Source organism: Synchiropus splendidus, chromosome 12 (assembly GCF_027744825.2).
Source record: "Synchiropus splendidus isolate RoL2022-P1 chromosome 12, RoL_Sspl_1.0, whole genome shotgun sequence".
Classification (NCBI taxonomy): domain Eukaryota; kingdom Metazoa; phylum Chordata; class Actinopteri; order Syngnathiformes; family Callionymidae; genus Synchiropus; species Synchiropus splendidus.
Window position 1 is genome coordinate 13935078 of NC_071345.1, and position 19773 is coordinate 13954850.

At 43.2% G+C, this 19773-nt stretch overlaps 1 protein-coding gene across 2 annotated transcripts; it reads right to left on the bottom strand.

Moving 5' to 3' along the window:
* Positions 1-9603: 9603 nt before the first annotated feature.
* On the bottom strand, positions 9604-18242 carry LOC128768544 (meprin A subunit beta-like). Of its 2 annotated transcripts, XM_053881497.1 has the most exons (16): positions 18155-18242; positions 17964-18070; positions 17768-17888; positions 16948-17129; positions 16420-16632; positions 14325-14486; positions 14203-14229; positions 13915-14124; positions 13305-13736; positions 12977-13147; positions 12785-12890; positions 12582-12662; positions 12201-12239; positions 11691-11723; positions 10112-10144; positions 9604-9766 (listed from the first exon to the last, which is right to left on the bottom strand). In XM_053881497.1, the coding sequence occupies exons 2-16, from the start codon at positions 18058-18060 to the stop codon at positions 9685-9687; spliced, it is 1989 nt and encodes a 662-aa protein (XP_053737472.1). In that variant the 5' UTR covers positions 18061-18070; positions 18155-18242; the 3' UTR covers positions 9604-9684. The 2 variants fall into 2 exon arrangements, with proteins under 2 accessions (XP_053737472.1, XP_053737471.1); XM_053881496.1 differs by lacking the exons at positions 9604-9766; positions 10112-10144 and having other exon boundaries at positions 11383-11723.
* Between the last annotated feature and the right edge of the window lie 1531 nt (positions 18243-19773).

Genomic DNA, 19773 nt, shown 5'->3' on the forward strand with positions numbered 1-19773 from the left:
CAACTGCTGCCTTTTAAATGAGCGTCAAAAGTACACATTCAATTAAAATAAAAGAACAGGAAAAACAGGTTTGGCTGGACGACTAATGGATGGCATCTTCAGAACAAACTAATGAAGTGATGCAACAAATCCCTTGGCGCTCTTCACGCCATGCTTCAGATTGTGCTGGCAATATCTGACTTCACTGAAAGCTGGTTGTCTTTGGCATCAACAGCTGCATTGCTCTGTGTTTGATTGACTAGTCTCTAGTGTGTCATGTACTTTGAACCACCTGTGTAACCTGTGTTGACTGGGACCACTGAGCCTTTTCAGAGATGCTGTTCTCCTGTTGGGGTCTTCTGCTTGCAAGCTATACACATACAGTTACGGACGTCTGATATTGACATTTTGCCGACAGCGTCAGTTTTGTGTCGACAGTTGTTGATGTGTGAAGGTGTTTCCTTGATACATCCGTGGAACACCTTTCCCTCCTTTATTGTGATGCCTCACTGAACGTGATCCACAAATAAACAGCTTCTGTTTTAATCGCAGTTCAATGGTATGAGAATATTTGTCACAAGGAGCCACATTTTTTACTTTGAATGTATTTAGTATATTAGTGGATCCAATGATGGACCCATACATACATTTAAACAACAAAATGTTGTTTATTCTGCATCAGTTTGACACTAGCACCATAAATCACGATGGTGGCTATATTCAAGTTTTTATATCACCTTATAAAAACTAAAGCTCTTTTCATGTCTTGAAAATATTTGTGTAAGAATTTCAATTTTAAAAGAATTTCAAGTACATTCAGAGTCGTGGAAACCCTGGCCATTGTGTAGTGAAAAACATCCCTGAACAAAAGCAAACAGAAGCTTTTGTTTGCTTTTGTTCAGGGATTCCTCCATGTTTGTTGTTGTTGTTATCATCCGAGCTGCGACGTGTCTTGTGCATCAGTGGGATCAGTGGACCAGGAACTCCCGCACTTATATATAACTTATATAATATATAATGAGAATAATTTTCCCCCTCACAATCACAATTCCCCCTTTTTATCCTAAATGAATAAAATTATAAATTAAAAAGAATATTGCTACAGTTAAATGATGAACACTACTGATTATGAGATTAAATGTATGATAATATTTGTGATTAAGTGGTAAGAATAAATGTTTGTAAAATATAAAGGTAAATATGAACATGTGGATAAATGCGAGTAAATATAAAAGTAAAACTTCTCAGAATAACATCCGGAGAACCAAGCCCATTGGGGTTGAAGCTAAATCATCACACAAGAGAAGTAACCGAAACACATAGAATCATTTAAATGACAGCTGCGGACCTTTTCAACCAAAATAGTCGGAACATAGTGAAGTCACCCTCAACTGGCAGAATGACATCATCAACCTGGGGAATGTTGAGTGAGATATGGATGGGTCAAGAGCTGGTCCTCCTGCTCCAGGTGGATGAGGCTGTTTGGACTCTTCCAGGGCACCATTGGTGTCTGGGGCCATCGACTTTCACTCCTTCATTGTGATGCCTCACTGAACGTGATTCACACATAAACATTTTCTGAAAAAGAACATGAATTTCATTTCATATTTAGGAAAAACAACACCTTTATTGATTACATTTATAACATTGGTTCCTGTGTCATTATCCTGACAACTGCCATTACAACCAGGATGGATGTGATTTAACAACAACAGAACATTGTCCTTGGAACTTAGGTATTCAAAGTCCAAACAAAACAAAACAAAAACAAGCGAGACAAATGTACAAGACAAAAAAAGAAAACGTGTGCAGGTACAGACAGTGAATCCTGAGCCAGTGACATCGGCTGGTATGGTCATTAAAATGATGAACTGCTCCATGTGTCTCACTACTGTAAAAGCAATAGATGCTGTGGAGGAAAAAGAGACAGTAAAACATAGAAAAATACTGTGAACATGTCTGTTTTTTTTAAGGGCAACAAATGATTGAAACAATTGTGTATTGTATAGTTGTGTTATATATTGTATCAAACACAGACACAACTGTAATGTAACCAAAAGTGAGAGTAATCATTTATTTATTTCTTCTCAATTTCTTCTCAAAGACTATTATTGACTCTAAGTCACTCTCTCGATGCAATGGAAATGTTGTGGATCGAGCTGCATCGATTGATCGGCGCCGACGTGGGCATTTATGACGACAAATAGAAGACGTTCTATTCAAGATTTATTCATTTACTTTAAGAAGATGCAATTCATATTTATACTGGATGAGAAATTTTATTACTCTACTACAATGTAAAAATGACAGAAGAAAGCCAGCATTTCTCCAGAATCTCTGGCTGCTTGTGATGCTGCAGCCCAGCCTGCAGAGTAGACCTGCAGCTGCAGACATGAGAGCCAGCCAGCCACGATGGCGGTGGTTTGGCTTCTCCGTCCAGGAAGATGACAAGTGAATTGCAGCGTGTGCACCCATGGACTCAGAGGCAGCATTAAAACAAGACACTTGGCTTCAAATCACAGCACCGAACTCAAGCTCTACCAAGAGGCAAACAAACAAATGCTAACTGGAGCAAACCGCAGGAGACACCAATGCTCATGGAGTTTATTGTTTTGGACGAGCAGCCGAGTTCTGTTGCTGAAGACTGGAGCAGCAAATAGCAGACCAGGAGCCCAGATACTCATTCCCTGGACATGCAGTCGATGAAAAGACGAACGGTCCGTCTGGTAATATGGCAACATTCCGCTACTGAACAAGTGATGAGGGAAGTTCACAACTGTGGGTGTGATCTGTGTATTGAATAGGGAATAAAAGTCATTTATTTTATATTGAACACTTTGCCAGGACAGGCAAAATGGAAAAATAAAATGAAGTGATGTAGAGCTGTTTGACAGGTGAGTTCAGTGATGAGCCTCGGGGCAGCTGACTGTCGTGCAATTGTCTCATGTCTCAGGCAAATGCAGCTTGTGTCACGCGCTCATACCACACTCCCTGTTGGCATCTGCTTTCAAATGACGCCCACAACTTGAAACACAGCTTCAAAACAACAACAAAAGCACCTTCACATTCTGATTAAATTCTTGCTGCGGTTCAAGGAAACGTATCATCGAAAGGAGCATGTTCATTATGAAATGTTTGATACAAGTAACAAGTAACAAATGTTTAGTTCAGTCTCCACTAATACACTGTAAAATCCTCCTGATGTTGTGTGTGTGTAGAAGTCAGAGCACAGACGCATCACACATCCCAGTGTTGTGGACATGACAAGCTCACTTTGAGTTTGAGTTGAGTTTTTTTGTCGTCCCTCAATCTGCCATTATCCCATCCTCACTCCCATGGTGTTCGATAGTGACGTTGGGAAAGTGGACTTTTGCTCCCACACTGACAGACCAGGGCAGCCCTCAGTGCTGCAGGTTGACGCATGGGCTATTTGCTGTTTATAAGCCCTGATGTGGCTCTCCTCCTTCAGTCGCCGGGACTGACACGCACGGCCTTGTGAGGGCCTCTGAATATAGCCACACAAGTTCTGTGTCGGACAGGTTTTTATGTCAAAATCAGAGTTTCAGTCACTGGATGTGCAACTATTTCAACATGGTGGATGAAGTCAGTCATTGCTATGATTGCTAAACAAAATGTTAGCAGATGAAACAAACCCTTAGTTCAGAGGTCAGCTGTTTTTATTCATTCATTTTTAACATCTTTACACTAAACAGATGGGAAAAAATCCTGTGACTCAGAGTAGATATTTCGAGCGCAGCCAAAACAAGACCTTATGATTTATTTATGATTCATTTTTTTAACTCATTTTCAGGCAGCCTGCAGTTTTGTTTCCTTGGGTGTGTTGAATATGCTCCTACAGTCATTGTGGAACTATGTTTGTTATCTTGGCTCAGTATGTTATGAAAACATTTTGCTGCCAAATGCTCAGAACAACACATGCTAACAGTCATTTTCTGTTATGCAATCTGAGTCACAAAAGTTTTAAGATGTATTATTCTGAGACTCAGAGCAGGGCCACTGGGCAACATTCCGCTACTGAACAAGTGATGAGTGAAGTTCACATTGTGGGTTTGCTCTGCTCGTTGAAAGTGGAATAAAAGTAATTTATTCTATATGAAACACTTTGCCAGAACAAGGAAAAAATGAAGTTAAAAAGTGATGTAGAGCTGTGAGTTCAGTGATGAGCAGCCGACTGACACGCAGTTGTCACATGTCTCAGGCAAATGGAGCTTGTGTCACATGCTCAAGTGTTGTGGATTTTCCTGACCACAATAAAGATCTTGGAGAGAGAATTGTCTTCAAGAATATTTATTGAATAATCTTTGCTAAGAGAGTGAGAATACAAGTTCAGTGTGAAGTTGACACTGTCACTGAGGAATTCTCAGCAAAAAAACACTTTCATCACTGGACTGGACCCAACAACATTGAAGATAACAAACCAGAATGTAGCAACAACTTTGAGCATCCGTGAGAAGCTCAGGTGGAATGTTGTCGTCCAGCGGGACGTTGTTTAGAGGAGGTGGTGGACTGTCCCTCAGTTGACACTCATTTGGCGTTGAACACGACTTTGCAGTGGGATGCGTGCACCCAAGTGGCCCTTGGGACTTTGATCGCCCTATGTGTGACGTGCAGGACTTGGACGGGCCCCAACCAGTGCTGATGTCGCCAAGATTTGGACCAGAAGTTCCTGATCAGCAAGAAGTCACCAGGACCGATGTCGTGCAGAGGAGTGTCGGCTGACGGTGGAACAGCGTCAGCCACCTGCCGTATCGATTGGCGGCCTCTGAGGTATCATTCCAATGTTGGGTGGTGCTGTGAATAAGATAAAGGTTAGAACACATGCACAAGCTCCTCCTCGTGTACACAAGCACAAGAGGGAGACATGAACTATGGCAGAGGCTGGTGAAGGAGCGAGTCTTGCCCTGTGGGGTCAGAGTGTGACCCAGGCTTGTTTTCACTGAGACAGTGCACCTGAGAGGTGAAAGGAAGACGGCACACTTTCAACTGTGCAGAGAGGAAAATAGAAGGATCATCACGCTCAGGTTCCCCATCAGACACCTGCATACACATCTTAACAAAAGGAGCCAAAGCCTTCAGAGATTCAGACTTTGGCTTGGAAATGGACAGATGAGGTGCAGCATACAGGGAGGTAAAGACAGGAAGTTGTTCAGGAGTCAACATGCAGTGCTGCAGTGCACCGGTGCTCATCAAAGAAGAGGTCAGTCAAACACATGGCGTCATTGAGATCCTTGTAAAAGTCAGTTCCATCCTGTCTGTCAGGTCCAGAGGTCACATGTGCAGCACAGTGCAGTCTGTCAGGAGTCACATTAACCAGAGGTGTACATTGAAACTGAAGACAGTTTAGACTCCCATCTAAATTTTGATGACTAACCGTTGTAACAATGTATGTTACTGTATGTGTGAATGAAGTTCCGTGTGTTGTTCCCGGGGGGACACTTTTGTAAGTGACGCAGGTGAAGCAGCAAGAGTGTGGACGTGTGTTGAGCGAAATAAAAGACCTCTCGATTGAGGTACAAAACACCTCGTATGGTCCATTCTGTAAGAAGGAACCAAAGGTAGAATGAAACAACCGTTAACCCAGTTGGTGTTGATGTCATGACGGTCCCACACTTTATCTTCAAATCCTTCCCAGAAGATTTATGGCACCCTGTGGGGACGTCAAAAACAAATGTTTCAAATCAACGTTTCCCTCTGGAGATTCCCAAATGAACCTCAATGGTGCAGAAAACCTAACACTACATTTCTGCTGGAACTCATCCTGTAAGTCGAACGCCCGCTTGGTTTAGTTTTTACTTCACATGTCCTAATTGCAGAGTCGCGCCAGAGTCGACCATGACATTGATCCTCACACCGTTGACCTTGGAGGTTATCATTGGCAGGTGAGGACAGGTGTGGCGCCATCTTGTGGTGATTGTTGCTGTTGCTCTGCCCTTGATCTGGTCACCACTTGTGCAGGGACGTCTTGTTGGGGAGGGGGAGGAGCAGGTCCTTGAGTGGGGGCTGGACAGCAATGGATGGAGCGATTGGCAATGGACCCGGAACCTGGTGTCTTTTGTGTGGCAGACGCACCCAGTCGTCGTCTCTCTGACGTGTGATTTCACACCTTTCCTGCTTTTTTTCTGTTTTAATTTGTTTCGCCACTCTACACTGGTGTAGTGAAAGTGAAGGATTGTCTGGTCACGGACGCCTGCGTCTGTGACCAGACAATTATGAAAAATAATATCTCCTCGAAAGTTTGGGGCACCACCTGAAATATAGTTTCCAGGAGACTATTAAGCTCTCTTGATTAACACTTAAATAATTAATTAACCGTGGTAACTTAATTAACTAGTAGCGTAATCAATCTATTTATCTGAAGTCACTACTCGTGATGTAATGTCCTTTACTGATCAGAGGCTCTTAGATTGATTATAATACACTCCAAAGTAACGTGATCAAGACCAACGTAATTTTATAGATTTATTTAGGAATAAAAGAACAGAAAGAAACAGGAAAGATGCAAAGGAGAATGAGATGATCCCGACAATATCGCGATGGAAGCGTAAACCAGTTCTGAAGCAATGTCAATACCGTATCAGACACGTGTGTAACTGATGGGAAAGTTCAGACGTTCTAGTCTAACTGTCAACCTCAGGCAAGTAATAATATTACTAAACCCCAACACACCACTCTGTGCAGAGATGACAAGCAGCGGCTTACTTTGGCGATGAGTGGAGGGATGAATGGGATGGATGGATGGATGAGAGGGTGATGAGTAGATGCAGAAGGTCGGTCAGGAGGTGAGGGAGGAGGCAGGCGGCTTTGGAGGGAGGCGTCCTGGTTCTCAGCGAGGTGACTTGGAGGTGATGAGGACACGCAGCTTCAGGCGTTGATGGCACTCTCGGATCGTCCTCCGGACCGCCGTGGATCTTTCGTCGCAGACGGGGTGATCGTAGCTGGCAGAGAGCGGCGTAAGACCGAAGGCGTAGCTTTATCTCGTGCCAGGTGATTCACCGGTCTGGACAACCTTCTAGAGTGGTCGCCTTAATGACACACTCCAGGTAGCGGAAGGTTGTTGGAAGTTGGACTCGTGCACTCGTCACGGCTGCCGGCTGTGATCACGAGGTGTGACTGGGCCGTTCCTGAAGGAAGCTCTGGCTTGGCAGACCGCTGTAGGACGAGGGCGACGTGCAACTTTGGAGAAGTTCTCAATCACTCTCACACTTGGATGGGCAGCGAGTGGAACGCTGGCACGGCTTCAAGGGTGGAGGAGAAGCAAGAGTCTTTGCAGGAACTTGAGCAGCAACCCTCGAAGAAGTTGGTTGTAGTTGGTTGTAAGAGGTGAAGTATCCAGAGGAAGCGGCAGAAGGAGGGCAAAGAGGGCAACCGAGGGCAACAGAGGGACAGAGGGGAACAGAGGAGAAAAGAGCAACGGGGTAAGAGAGGAGCACAGAGGGCTGAACAGAGGGGCACAGAGGGCTGAACCTCTGTAAACTGGGTCTTTTAAACTCTCATGAAGAGTCTCATTGTCCAGTTTTGATTGGTTGAAGGAGTTCCATCACCTATTGCTGATTGGACGAGGATTTCCAAGCCTGGCCTTCCTCCTCCTCCTCCTCCTCCAACGGGGTCGTAAATTCCAGTCTTGAGATGGGAGATTTAGATCCCCCCCAGTACCAGAGTTTTATTTGACAATAAAACATTACCTGAGTTGTAAAGTTGCTCACAATCTGTCAAAACTTTCCCATCTCAATTCAAGCATTCAAACGACACCAAACATGACCATTCTAGCACATTGTCTTCTTATAATGATCAATAATGATAACAATCAACTATTCATGTCAAGTTTAACATCACATGTTCAGGGCATCTGGTTTGCTTGAACATACTGTGGAAACCATGGGTTAAGTGGGAAACGAAAGTCCTTTTTCAGAAATACACATTAAGACACATTCACATATAAGTCTGTCTTTGTTCATCTGGAACCTGGAGAAGGGGGAGCTGTGTGTGTCCCCCACCAAACAGGGTTCACGAGTTGGTCAGGGTTTTTCCTCTTACGGCACAGCATCCTGGACTGTTGCTCTAGTCTCTCCCTCCTTTGACCATTCCAATGATTTATGGTCCTTATCGGAGGGTTCAGAAACCTCTGAGCTGCCAAAGGCATGGTGGGAACCCAAGGAGATGTCTCCGAGTTGAAGTTACACATTCCGGAAAAGTTCACCAGGTCCATGCTTGAATCTCTGGAGAAGGAATCACTACACTGGGCTTCTTCCAGCCACACTTTTCTGGTGTTTTTCAAACTTCCTCACACGCTCCATTTCAATTGTCATTTTCTCTTCTCATTTCTCATTCAGTCAGTGTCTCAACATTCACAATTCATCACGGTCGTGGGAAACCCAAGATGATTCACCCACTCATTCACACTCCAAACATTCATCCCTGTATTTGTCTTTCATCATTTTCATGCAAGGAGATGTTCACTTTGGCTCCTCCTTTTTATTCTTCTTGTTACTCATTCGTCTTCTCAGTCCTTTCTTTACTTTTTCAATTAAAAAAACTCCTTGTTTTCAACCACCAAACGCAGGTCCCCGATCATGTGTTTACACTAAATCCCCGACTCAGATTTTTTTCTGTGTCGTGTTCAGAGTCATTTTCTGTGATGCAATCTGAGTCACAAATTTCCTGAGACTCAGAGTTGGGCTGCCGCTTTTTCTGGCCTCTCTATTTAGTCGAAGATGTTGAAGCCAGTCGTCAAAGTTGTTGCGCTGCTGTTGTCTCCAGGACAAGTCGAGGTTTTGGAACCATAACTCCTCCTACCTGCCAACTGTGCAGTAGTTCCGTGGTGGGTGGGGTCCTCTATATAAAAAGAAAAAGAACAAAGGAAGTCGTCGCCTGGGGTGCACAAAGTTAAACTGAATGAAAAAAAAAAAGTTTTCTTTCAACACCTCTTGGAAAAACAAGATGAAAAAAAAACATTGTTAACTAAAACAGATGAAAGACCTTTGGATGTTTGTTAAGTTTGAGCTTCAGACTTCCTCAAACTCATGACGCAAGAAGAAGCCTAAAGTTAGAAGACAGTTGAAGAAAATTTGGGGGAGTCTGCTTTACTTCTTGGAGACAAGTTTTCAAAGAAAGGTCTCTTAGCTTATATTGTCCTCCTGCTCCAGCATGGATGTCAATAAACACTGTTCATTTGAAATTCCAAAGAGTTTCAGAAATTAATTATTGACATTTATAGTGTCTGTTTGCTACAAACCAGGATGTCGACCGCCAAATCATGAACACTGTAGTCGTCATGCTTTGCAATACGGACATGGTATGGAGTTTTTAGTTTTCTTTGAGTGTTGGTATTGAATTTTGGAAACTTGCTGGCTGAGTTGGAGGCTATTATCCACACACATATGTTTTAATGGTGAAAGCCTCATCCTCCATTCATTGTCTGCGCCACACTCCCTCTCACCTCAGTGGGCAGCGCAGGAATTAAAAGCCTTGGTCTCCGGTCTGAATTCTGAAAACCATGTTGAGAATAGCATCACGGAATGTAAAGCCAGGGGAACAAATCATTTGAGGTTCACTGCATTTATTTGCTTTGGTAAAACACCCATCACCAAAATAAATCACGACAAAGACAAATGTCTAAACCCTGTCATTCAATCCCGCACCAGAAAATCCACATTTATTGGGGAGAGCATGAGCTGGTGGTTCCACTCAGGCGATCCAGAGCAGCACTGCTGACAGGAGGATGAGGATGGGCGACGACATCATCGCAGGAGAGAAACAAAAAATGCTCCTGTGAAAAAGAAGAAAAAAAACCCAAAGTACTTGAAGTGTTCATGGCAGCAAAGCATCAGTGCTGTGCTCGATACAGTCTGATCTGAGTCCATTTATGTGGCACAGGGGCCAAATCTGACCTTCGAAGACGTTTTACGTGGCCTGCATTGGCTTGAGATTAAATAGCAGCGAAGAGCGCAGCAAAAACTAGGATGATGACATCATGACCAATGGAGATTACTGTGTTCGGGACTTAGAGATGGAAATTTTGATGGGGTTTGATGGAAGAAAGTTCATGTGATGGACAGAGGAAAGAAGCAAATGAAAAGAAAAAAGACATTTCTGTGAGTGGAACACCTTTTACCTGTCATCCAATGTTTCATGGGTCCTGGGTCTCCTAAAAGAAAAAAAAAATCCAATGAATATTTCCTGACACTGTTTATTTTCTCTGGATGAAGAAAGCTACTGTTTGGACGATTGTTTATACCGTATTTTCTGGACAATAAGCCGCTTCTTTTTTCTTGCGGTCTGAACCATTGCGGCTTATACCACAACGCTACTAATATATGGATTTTTGCTGGGGATGGTCCAATCGATCGGCCACCGATTATGAAAGGCTGACCTCGGCGTGATCGGTGAATGCCGATCTCTGCCTGTCATTGCCGATCACATGACAGTCGGCGCTCTGATGAAGCACCGCCCGCGGTTTGTGAAGCGTCCGCTCTTCCTTCCCTCCCTGCTGTCTCGCTGCTCGCTTGGCAACAGCCTGTCTACTGTGGAGTTTTTATTCAGTCTGTCATGTCAAGTTTGCATCCTGCAGCACATGCACATTAAAAGGCGTCAACGCCACAAATTACATACAATATTTAAAACACCAGCACTTGACAGAGGACAGAGAGTTTTCCGTGCTCATGAAACTGCAGGAACCAGCGGTCACTCGCAGACACATACGGAATGCTAAGCATATTGCCCAAGAAATAATCATTAATTTCACCGAGCCAGATGACCAGCCGTTTTCAGGTGTCGCTTTTAGACGGAACTGACCGAATCCGCTGCTGTTCTGTGTGTCAGAGGCAGCATTCTTTGGCCAGCTGAATCAGACACTTTTGCAAACGTCCAGAGTGGGAAGTTTCACAAAAGAGGTTGAAGACAGCTGCTTATGTTGCTGGCAAAATTATTGAGCCTCATCACATCAAACCGATGACATCCGGGTGTTTTATTGACCTTTAAAGCGCTTAAAATGCGCTGTTTCCACCCACGTGTCAGAGACGATCGACTGGAGGGTGAAAACAGCGCATTTTGAACACTTTAAATGTAAGTAAAATGAGAGTTCATGATTCAACTTTAGAAGATTTCCCAGATTGTTTCATGAGTCAGTCTCGATGCTGGACCCTATTTTCAAATCTCGAACTAGAGGAGAAGTCATGCATTTTCTGCAGCGCAGACAGCACCAGTGCATCCACGGCTTATGGGACGCTGCAGCTTATGTAAGAAAAAGATCTATTTTCCTTCATAAACTTTGTGGGTGCGGCTAATATTGCGGTGCGCGCCATAAAGTTCCAGAAAATACGGTATATGGTTTCTTTTTTATTATATTTACTTATTTTTAAGTCAACTGCAATTATCTAATTAGTAAGAACTATTTGTGTATAACTCAATAAAACAAACAAAATAAAAAATAAATAAAATAAACCAAGGCAGAACATGTTCTTCAGTTATGGTGTGGGTTGTTTCCACACAAGTTCTGTGTCTGACAGTTTTTTCTATCCAACTGAGCGTTTCACTCGCTGGATCAGCAACTTTTGAAAATGGAGAATAAAGTCAGTCAGTCATTGTTGTTCATGCTATTCCAGGTTTTTTGCAAAGTTATGTAAGTTACAGAGGGAAGAAGTAAATGAAAAGAAGAAAATGAAACAGTTGCGACGGAGCACTGCTCACTGTACCTGTCATCCAATGTTTTATGGATCATGGGTGACCTTAAAGAAAAAAAAGAAACCACTCAGACTCAGAGTAGAGCTGAGTACTTTTTTCCTGGATAACAAAAGCAACTGCTTCTCTTGTCTGTCCGTCTGTCCGTCCATCATCTTTTGAAAAAAGGCATGGAAATTCAGGATGAACTAGTTTGTGTAGGACTAATAAAACAAAACATGAATTCAGAAGTGGCTGCAGGGTGAACAGTGACATGCGCCCACCAAACCAAGGACGCACTATACAGTCGTCCTCGCCATCTGATAAATGAATGGCTATATAAATAAAAAGTCAATTCAGTCGATGAGGTAGAAATAGTTCATCAACGTTCTGCTGTTGTTTCTAGGACCGTTTGCACTGGAGATGAATCAAACATCGTGAGGTGGCGTGCGCAAGGTGTGAAGGACAGACGGAAGAAACAGACAAGTATATTCCAAGCAGTTATAATGGTGATGCCCAATCTTCCCGACTGTTACTCCTCCTACCTGCCAACTGTAGCTCCATCGCTCATGGTGGTTGGCGGCCTTTGAAAAATAGAAGGAAAATATAAAAGTCACCGTCTGGGGCTGACAGAGTCAAACTGCCGAAACATTTACACACAATGTATGGAAAACAGTGTGGAAGATTCATTTCAACGTCTCTTGGATCAACAGAAGTCCTCCTCAGTCCTGTGATCTAATTGGTCGGGGAGGAAACTGGACTGAGCTCAATGAAAAACCAGGCAGAGCACATTTCTGTTGTGAACTCACTGTTCAGATTTGACGTATTTTTACGCAGACGCAGACAACAACCTTGTGCTTATTAAATATATGTCAACAAAACATTTTTAATTGCTCGACTTTGCTGCTGCACACAAAATGTGTTACCTTTGGTCAGTTGTTGGGTGAGCCGTCGCTGGGTGAGCTGTCGCTGGGTGAGGCGTCGCTGGGTGAGCTGTTGTCGGCTCCCTGAGGAGGGAAAAATGAAGACTGATTCAAAGTATCACACTGTGGTCGCACTTCTGATTGTACATAGCTGTAATTCAGGAAGATAAATGTTGTAACTGCAGGGTGAAGTCAGGAAACTGTACCCTGTTTTGCACGTGTCATGTCGTGGGTTTTTTGGTGTGAGCTTCACTGCCGTTGGTCCAAGTTTGGCCTTGGGAAGTGAACTTCCATTGATCAGAGGGGTGATATCTAGGAACAGACCAGTTTTGCTGGGTTAGATATCCAGAGTCCAAAGTTTCTCGTGTCATTTTCAGCAGACGGTGACGCTGCCTTACCTTGGAAGTAAAAGGCAAAAACAGCACTTTCTCCTTTAAGATAGTTGAGGGACTTCATCTCAGAGGAAAGTAGGAATACCAATGTTTTCGGGGTGTTGGCAAAGACTTCCTCAGTGTCATTGGTCTCAATTTTTCTCCCAACCTTGCGAGGATTGTCCCAAAAATGTGAATCTGTTTATTCAAAATAGGTTTCACTTTTCATTAAAAAAAGACATTCTCTATAGAGCCCATGTCCACCAGGGGAAAAAAAGGTTCCGCTTGCTAAGCACAGCCTTTTTTCTATTTCCTGGCAGGAACGGGCTTCCTAAGATCTTAAATTCACAATCACCTGTAGTGGTGATGCTTCTTTCCATCGACATGTGGTGCTGGATGTTGGGAGTCTGATCCACCACTTGCACTGTCACTTGTCTGTTCACACATGGCCACGTCAGCTCATCATCATTCTGGCCAGACAGCAGTTGCACTTTCAAGCCAAAATCACCTCCACCCATTATTACAGCGAAACGATATGCGTAGCCATCACTGGAGTAGTGCCGCGGGCTGTACATGTATGTGTCGCTTGTAATTGTGGTCAAGACGTGCTCAAAATCATCAATCTGCATGGTCACATCAGGACATTGTATTTCTGACAGATTAATGTCATCGATGGAGATGCCACCAGAGGAGCTTCCATTTCCTTTTTGAACTTCAAACTCCACCTGGAATTCACTCTGAGCATCCAGGGAAACATGGTGGATCCTCCAGTGGGACGTTGGTGGTCCTTGGATGAGAGAATGGAAAGTGAAGTTCTCACTGATGCCAAGTGAAAGTAGCAGGATATGAAGTGGTGAATCATGTAAAAACAGCTCAGGGGCTGGATTCCTGTGTGAAGGTCACCCTGAATTCTCAATGTAGACTGTGAACCAGGACCTGATAAAACCAGAGGGTCAGCTGCTCACCAGTGACTTGTCCCATGAGACGTGCTGTATTGGTTTCATTGTTGAGCTCCCTGATCCAGATGTTCAGCTGGTCGTCCGCGCTCCCATTGTGGAAGTAGTAGAACTGCAGACACTGAAGGTGACCCTGTCTCTTGGGCTTCATTCTGGGGGTCTCCAGCCAGGCAGAGTCGCCTGCTTCACCAGCCGCCGTGCTTACATGCATGAAGTGACCTGCGCCACAGCCAAGTGTCCGAATATGGAACTTCATCTCGGTCATGTTGGAAAACTTGGAGAGTAAAAGGCGCTCACCTTCCTGTGGAGGTTCAGGTGTAAATCCTGCGGGGAAAAATACAATCCTGCTTTAGAGCAACGTTAATGATGCTGGAAAAGACCATGAGGAAAATGTGCCAGCATTGTGTTTAGAAACATACCTTCCTCTGCTGTGACACTGGGAAGACTGGTGTGGTCAGAGCTCGGCCCACCTTCAGCACGCGTGACCCTTTCCCATTTGGTGCTCCCACGCGAGCTGTTTGTCATGTGACACATGGCTCCGTCGGAAAAATCACAATAGAGCTGAAAGGCAACGCTGTCGTCTGCAGTGGTGCGTGGAACAAAGTCAAGCAGATCAAAGGTTTGGCCACAGTTTTCAGAATGTTTCATTGTGTTGAAATGTTTCTCGATAAAACACTTGGATTGACGGATCCTCAAAGAAGGGCGGGGCGTCAGGCCCAGCAAGGCCTTCTCTGCTGTAATATCTATTCTCCACTGAATATGTCCTTCATATTTATGTCGTAGTTCATCTCAGTGTGTGTTTCGAGGTTAGAGTTTTTGTCCAATCAGAATTCAGCGAGCTTGTGTCGCCAGCTTGTATGAAGTCAGTCGAGGCCTTGAGAGTCAACAGTGCAGGCGTCTGTGCACTCTGAGTGAACAGGCACCTGCAGGTGATGGATCGTTGCCACAGCCAATCAGATCATGAGTTGGGGACAGCAGGGCCTTCTGGCTTCGTTGAACATGACTCGTACGCATCCTGTGATTGGATACTCATGGGACACCGTGATTTCCAGATTCACCGCTGCTTTTTTCTCGCTCTCTGAACCCTGTGGCTGAAACATTCATGGTTCTTTTATGGGCAAACAAGCCTCAGACCAGTGAGACCTCAGGTGTTTCGTGACATTCCAGCGCTTGTTGTTGGCCCCTGCATCTTCAGCCACACTGGCTTGGTCACCCAGGCCGAGAGAAGGTTTGTTCACCACTCCTGATCGAGTGAAGACACCAGGCTGCTCTCAAAAGAATCACAGTATATAATAATCCAGAGAATTCTAAATACTTCACTGGCATTAACTAATGTTACGGAATAGATTACGAAATACTGTGTGGGGATGAATTCTGTAATCTGTCATGGAATACATTTTAAAAATGACCCTCCCAACACTTGTGTCCTTTGAGTTTATGCAATGAGCTTAGTGGAACAGCAGGTGGCAGTAGCGTGGCAGCGATCAACTCCAGAGACAAGACGTTCTTTTTATGTTGGGAGCGGCATCACTTTCTTGATCATTTTTCTTTTCAAGAACTTCTCCAGAGTTGGTAACTATCAGGGATTTGCAGCTGGCAGGTCAATTCAGTGACTCACTACTGCCTCCATAGGTGGCGAGTGTATTCAAACTGAGCGTCTCATGGCCCAAAGGTGTCGACCAAAAAAGTTTTAGTGGCCCTCGAGGAGGTGCTCTCAGGAACAATATATCATTTCTTTTGAAAAGAGCAGCACCGAGATACAAATCATAACAGGTTTTTGTTTACAGTGTTGATTTAAGATTTCGTTTCATTGGATCGAGTCGTGCATCTTTCCGTGAGCAGAGCCACTCTTCCAACTGATCAGCTGCAGTGGGCCTCACCATTTGTGCTGTGGCTTGGAGCTGGCAAACATTACACTGAGATTTCACGTCATTTACCAGAGTCTTTCAATGTCATGTGAGATAGTTTGAGGACTAGAAACAAGGATGGTTGTTTGATGTATTCACCTTCGTCTCCCTCACACACACGGTCTACATCTGAAGTTCACTGGAACAGAGTCCAGAGTCTGAGCTCCAGTGATATTTGCTTGATGGAAATGTTTCATATCATAAAGTGAAAACGACTGTGTGTGGGAACAACAGCTCAAACGGATGTAGAAATCGAGCGCTGCAGTCCACAAAGCTCATCAGCTCTTCCACATGTGAGCAAGCAGCCGGACATCACTGCAGGAGTTCTACTGTCTGGATCGCAGTGTAAACCTCATCAGATCAGTCAAACCTGGGTCATAGAGACGGCACAAGCCGCCACATGTCACACGACTCTGCTCTTGAACCAACGTTCAGCACTTTGAATGATAGATTTTTATAGATTTGATGGATTGGTTGTTGACGCCCCACATGCCAGACAATTATCGTTTAACTTCACCAACAGTTTCAGATCAGCACAAGAACTTCTCCCCCAGTCTACTGTTCAATTGCATTGTGTATTAAACGTGTTGTAATTCCTCCTACTTACTGCATTTGTAGCGAAGGTTGAGCTTCTTGGCATCTCCTGGACTCATTTCCCCACTTTGGCCGATCACGTCTTGGTACTTGGGGTCTTTAGTGAGGATTGTGGGAGCGAATAATTTGTTGAACTCATATGGTCCAAAATGCGTCACAGACCTGTAGTCGTACGGGAATCCTTGGCTGCTGCTGTCATTCACTATATTGAACATCTCTGACTTTCCTGAAAGACATTTTAAATGCATGTCACTCACCAGGCCATGAAGAAGCATCACTTATTTCTTTGGTTACATTTCTGTAGAGAATCAACTGTGCTGGGACCAGAAGCTTTGAGGCTGGCATGCTTTGGATTCAGGATATAAAATGGCACTTAAAGGACCATCAAGCTCTTTTGAGGCGCAAATACGTTGTGAACTACACATTTGCTTTTTTCCTTATATTTCATGAGCAGAGCAAGTGCTTCTCAGAAAACCCCTGTCTCTCTTCTCTGCCCTTTAAATCAATTTACAATCATTCTTCTTTAGGAGAAAAGTTGAACCTTCTTGGATGCTTTCGTAAACAATGGTGATAAAATCATCTCTGTCAGGTCGGACGTGTTCGGGGTAGAAGCCAAGAGTGTGGAGGAAGTGTCTTTCGACAGTGTTGATGGAACTGCAGTATAGACTGAAGGAGATATTCTGTCCTTTTTCCAAGTTCTGTTGTCCTACGGATGAGGAGCACCTGTGGAGGAAACAAAAATAACAACAAGTTTGTCTTTAAAAAGACGTCATCCTTGATTCTTTTCTGGATATATATCTCAGCTTTGTAATGACAATAACTAAACCCCTAAAATTGAATGTACAGTTTTAGCCTCATACAGAGTCTCTCTTTATTTTATTTCACAATAGTATTTTTTAAATACATTTTTCAATAAAGAATTTTTAAAATCGATATTTCACATAAAGTACAATACTTTCCTTCACAATCTTGGTTTGAGCTATTTTCTCACTCACCATGTACCCTTTTTAAGTAACTTTTACTGTTACTCATTCGTTTTTATGAATAATTTTAAGTTAAATTTCATCCGTTCTTCTTCTTTTTTCTTCCTCACTGATGTGGCATGTTAGCAACGTCTCTCTGGTTTAAACTGATCAAGAATATCAGTCATTGAAACATTCCACACGTCTTACACAAACCTGTTGGTCTATACTCCGACATGTCGTCTCAGTTAGAGGTTTGAATGCTGCATTTCATTTTTTTTTTTTACATTTTTAATGCATTAAAATTATTTTATTTATTCATGTTGAATATTTGTTTTTTCCATAATTTCATCAAGAGACTTTTCCCAGCAGATACTGACACAGAGAAGAGGAACTTACTGTCGGTCTTGGTGTTGGACGTGAATGAAATAGTCCTGCGTCTCTCGGACAGTGAAGTCAATGCATGACTTCAGCCTGAACTGATCCAGTGCTCTCAGGACGACTCCCTTCACATTCAGGTCTTGTTAAAAAATACAGATCATGTATCAAAGCGTGATGATATTGGTTATTGAAGCAGAAGATTATGATCGTTTACCGAGGTCTCTATGAAGAGTGTATGGAACTGGTAAATCCCACAGTGAAGATGCTGATGAAGGCACAAGGAACAGCAGCCAAAAACACAGGCCCTTCATCCTGTCCAGTCTGTGAAACAATGAAACAAGTTCATGTCAGAAAGACAAACAGAAGCTTCTCACCTGACCTGCATCTATGTACCAAACCTTGTACCTTGAAGCCAAATGTTCCTGTTGGCCAGTCCAGTAGCATCTGTTTCTCTGGTCAACTGCTGCCTTTTAAATGAGCGTCAAAAGTACACATTCAATTAAAATAAAAGAACAGGAAAAACAGGTTTGGCTGGACGACTAATGAATGGCATCTTCAGAACAAACTAATGAAGTGATGCAACAAATCCCTTGGCGCTCTTCACGCCATGCTTCAGATTGTGCTGGGAATATCTGACTTCACTGAAAGCTGGTTGTCTTTGGCATCAACAGCTGCATTGCTCTGTGTTTGATTGACTCGTCTCTTGTGTGTCATGTACTTTGAACCACCTGTGTAACCTGTGTTGACTGGGACCACTGAGCCTTTTCAGAGATGCTGTTCTCCTCTTGGGGTCTTCTGCTTGCAAGCTATACACATACAGTTACGGACGTCTGATACTGACATTTTGCCGACAGCGTCAGTATTGTGCCGACAGTTCAAACTCCGATATGTTGATGTGTGAAGGTGTTTCCTCGATACATCCGTGGAACACCTTTCCCTCCTTTATTGTCCTCCTTTACTCACTGAACGTGATCCACAAATAAACAGCTTCTGTTTTAATCACAGTTCAATGGTAAAAGAATATTTGCCACAAGAAGCCACATTTTTCAATTTGAATGAATGTGGTATATTAGTGGATCCAGTGATGGACCCATACATACATTTAAGCAACACAATGTTGTTTTTTTTGCAACGTTTTGACAATAGCACAATAGATCACGATGGTGGCTTTATTCAAGTTTTTATATCACCTTATTAAAACTAAAGCTCTGTTGATGTCTTGAAAATATTTGTGTAAGAATTTCAATTTTATAAGAATTTCAAGTACATTCAGAGTCGTGGAAACCCTGGCCATTGTGTAGTGAAAAACATCCCTGAACAAAAGCAAACAGAAGCTTTTGTTTGCTTTTGTTCAGGGATTCCGCCATGTTTGTTGTTGTTGTTGTTGTTGTTACCATCCGAGCTGCGACGTGTCTTGTGCATCAGTGTGATCAGTGGACCAGGAACTCCCGCACTTATATATAACTTATATAATATATAATGAGAATAATTTTCCCCCTCACAATCACAATTCCCCCTTTTTATCCCAAATGAATAAAATTATGAATTAAAAAGAATATTGCTACAGTTAAATGATGAACACTACTGATTATGAGATTAAATGTATGATAATATTTGTGATTAAATGGTAAGAATAAATGTTTGTAAAATATAAAGGAATAACATCCGGAGAACCAAGCCCATTGGGGTTGAAGCTAAATCATCACACAAGAGAAGTAACCGAAACACATAGAATAATTTAAATGACAGCTGTGGACCTTTTAAAATAGTGAAGTCCACCTCAACTGGCAGGATGACATCATCAACCTGGGGAATGTTGAGTGAGATATGGATGGGTCAAGAGCTGGTCCTCCAGCTCCAGGTGGATGAGGCTGTTTGGACTCTTCCAGGGCACCATTGGTGTCTGGGGCCATCGACTTTCACTCCTTCATTGTGATGCCTCACTGAACGTGATTCACACATAAACATTTTCTGAAAAAGAACATGAATTTCATTTCATATTTAGGAAAAACAACACCTTTATT

Bases quoted from the DNA above. Each gene is read 5' to 3' on its own strand.
- LOC128768544 (XM_053881496.1), bottom strand. From the start codon at position 18,060: ATGAAGGGCCTGTGTTTTTGGCTGCTGTTCCTTGTGCCTTCATCAGCA. The intron at 14,487-16,419 runs GTAAGTAGGAGG...GCACCACTGCAG, and splicing joins CAACCTTCGCTACAAATGCA to ACGACAGCGTTGCCTTTCAG. The intron at 14,125-14,202 runs GTGAGCGCCTTT...GCTGTGGCGCAG, and splicing joins ACCTGAACCTCCACAGGAAG to GTCACTTCATGCATGTAAGC.